General features: G+C 48.9%; 1 protein-coding gene across 1 annotated transcript in view; it reads right to left on the bottom strand.

The window, feature by feature from the left end:
- Window positions 1-7,451: 7,451 nt before the first annotated feature.
- Window positions 7,452-10,989, bottom strand: part of KIF16B (kinesin family member 16B) — a 270,569-nt gene continuing 267,031 nt past the window's right edge. Inside the window, exon 26 of the mRNA XM_010854070.1 lies at window positions 7,452-8,630. Within this exon, the coding sequence (XP_010852372.1) occupies window positions 8,472-8,630 (159 nt within the window). The 3' untranslated portion in view covers window positions 7,452-8,471. The remainder of the gene's footprint in view (window positions 8,631-10,989) is intronic.

The raw sequence follows: 10,989 nt of genomic DNA, 5'->3' as shown, positions 1-10,989 counted from the left end.
GTCATTCAGTTGCTCAGAGTCGTGTCTGACTTTTTGCAACCCTGTGGACTGCAGGACACCAGACTTCCCTGTCCTTTACTATCTCCTGGAGTTTGTTCAAATTCATGTCCATCGAGTCAATGATGCTATCTAATCATCTTTTCCTCAGTTGCCCCTTTCTCTTGCTGCCCTCTGGGGCAGCACCAGCATCAGAGAGCAGATGCCTGGGCCCAGCTGTCTGAGATCTGCTTGGCCAGGCAGACACAGCCTGCCAGCCTCTACTGGGCTGACCACGTGCCCTGGCCCCGAGGCCTCTTGCTTCTCTTTGAAGCTCGCGCTGGCTATAGACAACGGCAGTCCATCCCCTATTGGTGGGGACCAAGGAGGACCTTTTCTGCTTGCCCTCAGCTGAGACACCAGTTCACAGCCCAGAGAATTAATGCATTAACAGCAACAGTCCTTGTGAATGGCAGCATTGACTCATAGCAACTGCACCTGATGGTCCACACCGCTAGGCTCTGGGCTATGGAAACAGCCTACAGGCCACCCTATCAGGGAAACCTGGCCCCCTTTTACTGAGCCACATTCTCAAGGTGGCTGAGAGGCTTCTGCTCTCTACATCAGCAAAGGGGTGATTCTGTTCATCCAAGGGATGGGTATTAGGTTGTTCACTCTAACACGAATCTGTTCCTTTAAGGGAAGCTGGGATGAATATGTTCAGGTTCAGAAGGTATAGAGGTGGCCTGATGGCCAGGTGGGGCTGCAGGTGGCACCCCCAGGCTTGAGGAGGACACAATGCATGACTGTGCACAAACTGAGCCCCCAACTAGCACGTGACTCCCTGACAGCTGGGCCTGCGTGTGGCACCCTGTTCTGCTGTTTACAGAGCAAGGAGGAGGTGGTGGCTCAAGAGAGGACACGAACTTTACTGCCAGCCTCTGCAGGGCAGGGGAGTCCACTCCCAGCTGGACTTCTGATGGTCTATGGAAATCATGCTACTTGATGGCAAGAGGCTCTGAAATCTCAGAACCCCGAGAGGCCAAAGGTCAAAGCTCAAGAGGCAGGAGAACCAGCCTCTTGATGGCACAGGACAGGACTGCATGTCTGGGCCCTGGACTTGCCCCTTGGTTGTTACAAACAGGAAGTTCACCTCTTGCACGTGCCTTTAAATGTTGAGTCTTAGCTGTTGTGTGCTCATCTTCCTCCCCGGGGAATATCAGCTTCCGAAACAGCTGGAGCTGATGGGAAGCATCATCCCATTTTCAGAATCCTGGCTGCAGCTTTCAGGTGCCCCCGCCCTGACCTCCATCTCCCTCTGACTGACCCTTCACGCTGCAGCTTCCTTCTCCCCGGGGGCCATCTCTCTGCTCACGTCACCTGCTCAGGGACGCCCTGGTGCCTCCAAAGCTCCATAATTTCTCTAGTACATTCTCTCCTAGCACCACCCTGCTCTTTCTTTTATCCCAGTTTACATCATGGAACTGCCACTACTAATATGGCTCTGAGTGGCTTGAGAGCCCTCGTGGGCAGGCCCTTGACCACGCGGCTCACCCTTGTGCGCGGGGACCTGGGCAGGACGGAGAAAGTGACACAGAAGAGTTTGTGCAGTGTGACGGGCCAGTGGAGGGTGGGCCACAGATGGGCAGGCTGGTCCCCCGAGGACCAAGGACAAGGAAGGAGCAGCCAGCTCTGAGCATGCTCAGTGCATCTCTCTCAGCCAGGCCCCTGACACAGCATGTGGCCAGCAGGGTCACCAGAAGGGCCTGACTTTGGGCTGACCCTCCCCTACCCTCCCGCTGCACAAAGGGACTGGGGTGGTAGCCGGGACTCAGGTTTATACTGGTGGCTTCAAGTAGGGCAAGTGCCTACCTTACGGGCTGTCCCAGGCTCACCTCCCTCCTGTCTGTCTCCACCTCGTCCCAGCACCGGAAGGGTACAAGGCAGCAGAGGGACCGACACCCAGAGAAGGGCACACCCCATGTGCTAATGAGACGGGGACAGGCAGTGGTAGTGCAGATCAGCTGCAGACACGGCAGCACGTCCCCCAGGAAGAGAGCCGTGGGACCACCAGCTCTTCAGAGGGGCCCTCCACTCCAGACCCTAAGGGGAGTGGGCCATCCCCCGTGTGTCTGAAGGCATGGGAAATCCCTTATGAATGTCAACTTGATCTTCCCCATCGACCCACTTACAGATGATAAAGAGCCAGCATCTTAAGATTCCTCTGCAGCGGAAGGCCTGTGCCCTCTGTGAACTGACTTTTCTTATTAAATCCATTGAAATCAGGGCTCAAGACACCATAGGAGAAGAAGTTATAACTGACAGAAACCACCCCCTCCTTCTCCAAGGCCTCTGGTGTGTTTGGGAGAGAAAAGCTCAGAGTTGGAATTAAGCAAAGTGCAAATATTCAAGAAGCTCTTAATCACCACAAATTGGCTTTCTTGTTCACTGTGATTCCTTTCTCTGAAGACGGTCCCCGATGCTTTGCAAAAGCAGCTGTGTTCCCCCGCCCCCCTCCCTTCCCTCTGCCTGGCAGAGAAGGAGCCTCAGTGACAGCAGAACCCCCGGGCTGTTCTTCAGCGAGTAGCTCTCAGGCACAACTTGAGTGGCTACTGGAAAGATACAGAAACTTCTGCAAATATTAACTGTGCGGAAGGCTTCCTGATCGGAGAAGGCAATGGCAACCCACTCCAGTACTCTTGCCTGGAAAATCCCATGGACAGAGGAGCCTGGAAGGCTGCAGTCCATGGGGTCGCTAAGGGTCGGACACGATTGAGCGACTTCCCTTTCACTTTTTACTTTCATGCGTTGGAGAAGGAAATGGCAACCCACTCCAGCGTTCTTGCCTGGAGAATCCCAGGGACCTGGGGAGCCTGGTGGGCTGCCGTCTATGGGGTCGCACAGAGTCGGACACAACTGAAGCGACTTAGCAGCAGCAGCAGCAAGGCTTCCTGATACTTGGAGGAAAGTAACTGCTTTCGAACAGTGAAGATGTCTAACAATATTTTTCAATCCGGATTTAAATTCTAGAGAATGGTTTCTCTTACTGGTGACCTGCCTTCATGGCACCCAAGAGCTTCGTGATGCTGACCTGCCATGGCTCTCTGCCGGCGCATCTTCTTCCGCATGCTTCGTGATGCTGCCCTGACATGCTTTCTGCTGGCGCGTCTTCCTTCGCATGCTTCGTGATGCTGACCTGCCACTGCTCTCTGCCGGCACGTCATCTTCTGCATGCTTCGTGATGCTGACCTAGCACGGCTCTCTGCCGGTGCGTCTTCCTCCGCGCAGCTTCGTGATGCTGACCGTCCGCAGCTTCATGATGCTGACCTGCCACGGCTCTCTGCTGGCCCGTCTTCATATACACATTTCTGACTGTGTACCAGAGTACCTCTCAGTTTTCAACACATCCACTCTTCTCTCTCTGAACGGGGAAGAGTCTGCCTTTCCAGCAATGCAGAAGGAACAAAACCAAACTGATGAATCTCAAATTCCTACAGCAGAAATCAATTGTGGGAGACGTAACTTAGGAAAAAAGTCTCATTGTTTTCAAATACAGATGTACCACATGACTACAGTTAAAGAAAGGATGTTACCTCACACCACTCAGGATGGCCATCATCAAAAAATGTACAAACAACAAATGCTGGAGAAGCTGTGGAGAAAAGGGAATCCTCTTACACTGTTGGTGGGAATGTAAATGGGAACAGCCACTAAGAAGAACAGTATGGAAGCTCCTTAAAAAAACTACAAATAGAGCTACCATTTTGACTGAGCAAGCTTGCTCCTGGGCATATACTTGGAGAAAACCAAACCATAATTCCAAAAGATACATGCACACCAATGTTCCCTGCAGCACTATTTACAACAGCCAGGATATGGCAGCAACCTAAACGTCCATTGACAGATAAATAGATAAAGAAGATGTGGCACATATACACAATGAAATATTACTCAGCTATAAAAAGGAACAAAGCTGTGCCATTTGCAGAGATGTGGATGGACCTAGAGAGTGTCAAATGGAGTGAACTAAGAAGAACAAACATCATATATTAACACATGCATTTAATAAGTGGGCTCTAGAAAAATGGTACAGATGAACCTATCTGCAAAGCAGAAATGGAGACACAAATGGATAAGAGAACAAATGTATGGATACCAAGGGGAGAAAGCAGGGTGAGATGAATTGGGAGATTGGGATTGACAATATATGTCAATATATGCTATTGATATTATGTATAAAATAGATATTTGATGAGATCCTACTATTTTGCACAGGGAACCCCATGCTCTGTGGTGACCTAAATGCAAAAGAAATCCAAAAAAGAGGGGATATATAAATATACCTATAGCCGATTCACTTTGCTGTACAGTAGAAACACAATACTGTAAAACAACTACACTCCGACAAAAATTTTTAAAAAGGGTATTTTGTATTTAGTCATTCAGCAAGAGATGCACAGAGGGCAGACCCTTTAGAAAGGCAGGGGGTGGCCTTAGAAGCTAGAACTCAGTTCTGTAACTCCACAGTTACAAGTGTGTGCAAATGCTATCTGCAGGGAACAGGGGTAAACTCACATCCTTGAACCCTTCGGGTCCCTCAACTGCCTTTATGTCCCTCCCGCTATTTTACATGTAACTAGTTCTACTGGATTCCTTAATGCAGGAGGCTTCTGAAGGCATCAGCCCCACCAGTTCCAACTCTGCCCTGCTAACTCTCAGGTACCACCATGGGATCAATATGAAATATGATGCTTTAGAAATCTGCAGTTAAGAATTAGGTAATTTGTTTCAACTTGGAAATAACTCTGTATGTGCAAAATTCACAACATGAGCATCATCAAAGAGTAATTTTTCACCTACTATATTAGCGTTGGAAAAAGCACTCTAAACCAAACAAAAAAGTCAACAGTCAGACCCCTCTTTTTGCTGGTGGAAAGAGCCCTGTTGTACAAAGAACGGTATATGGGCTAAATCTGTCAAGAATGAGTCTCCTCAGATGAGTGGTCTTTCTTTAGTATTACCAAAACATCAATACCTGCTGTGGTGATGTGCATATAATAGAAGCATTGGATTTGGCCACGGAGTTCTTTTACCTAGCTGTCCTTACTCTTTTCCAGGAACAAAGTGTGGACCACTCCTGCGGTGTGTGTAGGAACACGGGAGGGACAAGGTCTCATGCGGCAGACACGTTCAACTCTGGACTCACGAAACCTCCAGGCGCCATTTTAGGCAATGTAAAAGAGGGTCCATTTCAAAACCTCTCCAACAGCACCCTTTGAAAGCAGTATGTCACGGAATACTATCTCTCACGTTGTTACCTGCGTGTTCTTGGAGGGGATGAGTGTCGCCTGTGGTGGGTGCAGACTGAGTGTTAAGCAGCCGCGTCACGATGCCGCGCAGCTCCCCGTCTCCAGGAGCGAACCGGAGGCAACAGTGGGCCAGGCACAGCCGTGCGCTAGGAGATGCATCCGGGGAGACGCGGGAGGGCTGCCGTAGGCAAAAGCTGACCCCAGATCAGCAACGTGGCCCGGCTCTGGGGCTGCAACTGCATCTCCATAGCAGCTACATTTCCAGTTCATGGATGCACTAGGCTTTGAAAGCTTCTGTTCAGAGTCTGAAAGACGCTGTCTAGAGTTCTGAGTCGGGAACAGATTGAGCTCTTCCCGCCAACAAACATAAACAGAAGGGCCCAGTGCCCTGGTTCATGAATCTTCAGAGCGTCTCTGCATTGTGGGCCAGGAATCTCCTAGACGTCCATCATTAAGGAGGCAGCGTGACCTCGTATCACTTGACTAAGTTAATCACAAGGCTGAATTGGAATTTTTCTAGCTTAGAAACAAGGTCTGGGTGGGACTCAGGGTGAAGGGCACTCTACTACCTGTGGTTACACACAAGTTTGGTGCACATATTTTGGAGTGTAAGCAAGACCTTGGAGGACATGCTGCTGCTGCTGCTAACTTGCTTCAGTTGTGTCCAACTCTGTGCGACCCCATAGACAGCAGCCCACCAGGCTCCCCCGTCCCTGGGATTCTCCAGGCAAGAACATTGGAGTGGGTTGCCATTTCCTTCTCCAATGCATAAAAGTGAAAAGTGAAAGTGAAAGAGAAGTCGAGTCCGACTCTTACCAACCCCATGGACTGCAGCCTACCGGGCTCCTCCATCCATGGGATTTTCCAGGCAAGGGTACTGGAGTGGGATGCCATTGCCGTCTCTGGAGGACATGCTAAAACATCCTAAATAAAGGATTCTGTTCAAGTGCCTTAGATTTGTCCCACTGACTACAAAAGCATTTATAAATTGGTGGCACTTCACTCTGAACTGCCTTCAGCGGTCAGTGCAGCATACCTGTTATTTGACACACTTGAAAGTAATACGATAGATACTTGCTGGCCTTCTTTTATTCCTTTGAATTAGTCCAAATTAATGAAGCTTCCATTTTATCACCAGAGACAGATATCTCTGTCGTGTGTCTTCTCTTCGTCTCAGAAAGGGATTTCATCGCTTGTTTTGAGGAGACTTTTCACTGGCTTGCCAGCATTCCTTCAAGTTTTACTCAGATTAAGATGCTGTTGAGTCCGATTAGAAGTCTGCATCCATACAGTGGTGACGGTCCCTCTGCCTGTCACCCTAGGCTAGGTGAGAACCTAGAGGTCACCCTGTGCAACAGTGTCATTTTCAGATGGGGACTGAGGTTCAGAGAAGTGAAATGACGCCCATGTGTTACAGCCAGCTTTGCCCAGCACCGACCAGGATTTCCACCCTCAACTTGACGCCTTAAGATGAGGACTGGAATCAAAGCATTGTCTGATTCCTGTGCTTCCTACTAACACACGTCTATTTATTCTTGTCAAACTGTCATGTCCCCTGTGTGATCCTAGTGAGACACCTGCCATGAGCCTGGCTTCCAGTACGGGTCCAAAAGGGCAGGAGACAGGTGACCTGGTCAGTTGAAGAAAACCATTTAGTTTACTCAGCAAAAAGGGGACGTCGTACATAAAAACCCAAATGAAGTTTTTGGCTAACCTGATATCATCTCTCAGTTTTTATCCTTTAATCTCTAGGTTTAAATTTCCTAGCAGTAATTACCCCTAACCTCTGCCTGTAATCACAACAGCACTCAATACGAAGTTTCCTGCAGCAATTAAAAAAAAAAAAGTCCTCATTTTTTTTCATGCTAAACTATGATATCTAATTAGTACAATAATAATTTCCCCTCTTATCAGGATAATTGCATCTTTGAATATACATTTTTCAGACTGGAGAGCTCTGTTGCACAGGCATCTTCCAGAAGACTGAATGCAGGCCTGTTTTGTTACCCATTCATTTGTGACTTCAATCATTACTGTAAGCGCATCTTCCACAAAACAAATGCTAAATTATACATTGTGTATCTTTCCAAGCACATTAGATAAATTTTTAAACAGACCAGGAGGAATGATCATGTCACAAGCTTAAAATAAACTAAGCTACAGGATGGATTCCATAACTTCATTTAATATTGATAGCAGCTCCATTTAAATCTTGAAAAAAGCAAATACCTTTAATAAATTTCATGTGAATTATATATTTTGATATAACTATCATACAGGAGTGTGTACACATATAAATCTATAGGTAGAATTATATACATTTCAATATATACCATATATATCTTTTTTTCTTCTCATATTTTTCTCTTTAGTAAAACAAAGCAGTTTTACTTGTACATGGATGTGCGATGCTACATTAAGTCCTGAGTAATTTAAGGGATCGTTAATAAACTACAGTAAATTCTAGTCTTGCAGCTTAAGATCCAGTAGATTCAGTAACAAAAATGTGAACGAAATGTTTAAAAATATGCATTCAATGAGGAGCTCATTTTGTGCTTAGCAGAGAAAGCTTGAACGTGCAGGACAGCCATTTGGTAAAAACTTCTTGAATATTCAAGATTAAACAAATATCCTATTTCAATGGATTTATAGAAGCTGATGTAACCTACATCCAATGTGTCAAGCATGGAAGACTCCAGTTATGATTGGACTGAAAATCCCTTTTGCAGAATGTGAAATTCTGTGTAAACATCGGTGCTTAGGGGATTATACAAAAAGTTCAGCCTCAAATGGGGAAAAAGGAAGATACAATGAAATAATTTAAAATGCTTTTCTTGGGATACAGCCAGCCACATGGAAGGGATATTAAAAAAATAAGAGTATTCTGGTGAAAGGGGAAACCAGATCGAAGTCACTGGGGAGGTCTGCCCAGCCACCCACCAGGGAAGCCCCCGGGCTGGCTCGGCTCCAGGGGCCCAGGGTGACGGAGCCTCCAGGATAGGCTCTGCACACAACGAGAAGGCCGCATTCACCCTGAGGGGCAGGGGCGGCCGCCCCTCAGTGTCACCGTGGCCAGCGCGGCCCGGCTCTGCTCAGGCACTCGGAGGAGGCGGTGAGGGGTCCAGGCCCCTGGTCGGGGGCTGCTCGGATGAGAAGGCACTGTGTGGCGAGGTTCCATCTCCAGTCCTACCCCGTCCCGTGGCTGCTGTAGTCAAAGACGCCCTTCTTGAAGAACGGCGAGAACTCGCACACGGTGTGTTTGGACAGCGTCAGCCCCACCTTGTCGATGTGCAGCGGGGACGTGGCCGACTGGAGCATCACGCTGAAAAAGTCCCTGAGGTACCGCTGGGAAGAGACGAGAGGCAAAGACACGGTCAAGACACGGGCAGGGAGGAGTCGTCGGGGAGGAACGCCTAGAAACGATGCCCCTCCTGGCATGGAGCGGCTGCCACTGCCGTTAGAAACAGCACGGGGAACCCCCTCTGCTGCCTTCCCCCTTACACTGGACCCACCTGGGGAGCAGCCACGGCGTCCAGCGTGCGGGTGACACCTCTTGGTTCTGACGCACAGGCCATGCTGTCTGCAGACAAGCCCAGGGATCACCGGGCAGCGGGCGCTGGGGGTGGGGTCTACTTTCCAGCACGGTGCTGGTAGTTAATACCCCGCTTTTTCAGTCAAGTCACATGTGCTAAGTCGCTCCAGTTGTGTCTGACTGTAACACTGTGGACTGCAGCCTGCCGAGTCATGTCCCCCCGCCCAACTCACTGACAGAAAGGCCACTAAGAGGAAGGAGAACAAAACGGCTAACGGTCTGCACGATGCTAAATGCACATTTTTACTCTTATTGACCGGGGGACTTCTGCAGGAACTAACGTCTCTGGCACTAGTAAGTCCTTAGTCAGTAATGTGTCAAGTGGCACAGGCCCTCTGTGCTTTGCAGCTTCTTATACACTGAACGAAAAGAAACACTGCGGGCGAGAGGGTCCACTGAAAACACGCACATTTACAGACCACCCAGTAAAGGAAGCTCTTGCTGAGATTAAGTGTTCTGAACCCCGTGCTCACCCCCACCCCAACCTGTGCACACGTCTGTGGCAGCACTGGCCAGCTCTTCTGGCACCAAACTCGTAAAGCTGCTCTGAGTCCAAGACCCGAGATGCTGGGGCTGAAATCAGACACGGGCACCAGCAAGATGTGTTAACGGAAAAGAAAACATGCAGAAATATTTAATACAGTTCCGGTATGGCAAAGGCTACCTGTAACTGAAAATGGGGTGCAGGGGGTGGGCACGCATCTAACAGGAGAAGGCCAGGGAGGCAGCTAACATCCTACAAGCCTCTGTGCAAACACTTATTTACCCCTAATGTCACTAGAGACACGGATAATGAACCTGTGGCCTGGGGGAAGAAGCCAGATTCAGCTGGCTGAATGAATAACCCACCTCAGATTTACCTCTGAAAGAAGACATTCTGCTCAAGGAAAATCTGTTAGCTTCTTTCTTAAAAACAGTAACAGGGACTACTAATAATTAACACTTGTACGGTAATTTATAGTTTCTAAAAAGTCGAACTCTTTCTGTTTTATGAAAGTATAACTGATGCCCAGCGGCTGAGTACTCTTCCAAGGCAGGGCCTGCAGAGTGCTAACGCACGGAGATGTCTGCAAAACCAGCACCAGAGCAAGGTGACAGATGCTCGGACCGCACCCAGAGGGGTCCTGCGTCACCCAACCGCGGCTTATCTTCATACTCTGCCTCTGCCTACCTCTTCTTTTTTTGTTTTTTTGTTTTTTTTTAATTATTGTAACACCCGTTATCTGGTGAGCAAGGCTAGTAATCCAGAGAGGAGACGTGAAAGCAAGGATTTTTAACTCAGACTGTTTCCCGTGTTCAATACTCTTAACTTGCTGATCTCATGGTAAACGCTCAAGAAATGCTCTCTAAACAAAAAGCAGGTCAAGGTAAGAAGGTGTCAAAACCAATTGCTAGAAAATGGACACCTTGCTCCAGGACTGATTTGCATCAAAGAAGCAGAAGAGAACATGCCCTGACTTCTCTGGGGGCAGAAAAGCCGGGAACATCGACCTAGAGGGACCCCAGATCCAACAAACACGGCTACTGGGAAATACCGATCTGGCACGAGGGGGACTGGGGTCGCCCCGCGGGTGAGCTGTGACTGCACCCCCTCCGTGCGGTGAGGCAGGACCCGGGCCCTCACCTCAGCAGCTCCCTGCAGCCCACGCCCCCACGGCCATGCTCGAGCGCAGACTAATGTCCACGCCGCCTGCCTCCCAGATGCTTTCTGACCGGACGGACGGGAACAGATGATGTATCAACATGTGTCATCATCAGTTCATGAAGCAGGGGCCCTTTAAAGGGCCAAGAAAGCCTGAAGGGATAATGAAAAGAGAAGTAATAGTAAAAGCCATAAATAAAGTGCAAAGGGAGGGTCCTGGAGATCCCCCTTCCCCACGTGAGGAAGCCCCGTAAAGAGAGAGCAAGGAAGCAGTCACCGGCGATGGCTCTCCTTAAAATGAATGCGTCAGCACGCCTCCATGAAACCTCCAGAGAGAGGAATCTGATCCAACTGATTCTAAACTGATTATGGAAGAGCTTTTTCTCTGCAATGAGTCTCTGCTCAGCAGAATCGGGTGGCCTTGGCTCCCTCTTCCTAGACCACTCCTTTGGTCAAAGAAAGGCTGTGAT

The sequence above is a fragment of the Bison bison genome, unplaced genomic scaffold (genome assembly GCF_000754665.1).
Source record: "Bison bison bison isolate TAMUID 2011002044 unplaced genomic scaffold, Bison_UMD1.0 scf7180017864335, whole genome shotgun sequence".
NCBI lineage: Eukaryota > Metazoa > Chordata > Mammalia > Artiodactyla > Bovidae > Bison > Bison bison.
Note: the sequence above shows the minus strand (reverse complement) of the source record. Positions and strands in the feature narration are given on the sequence as shown.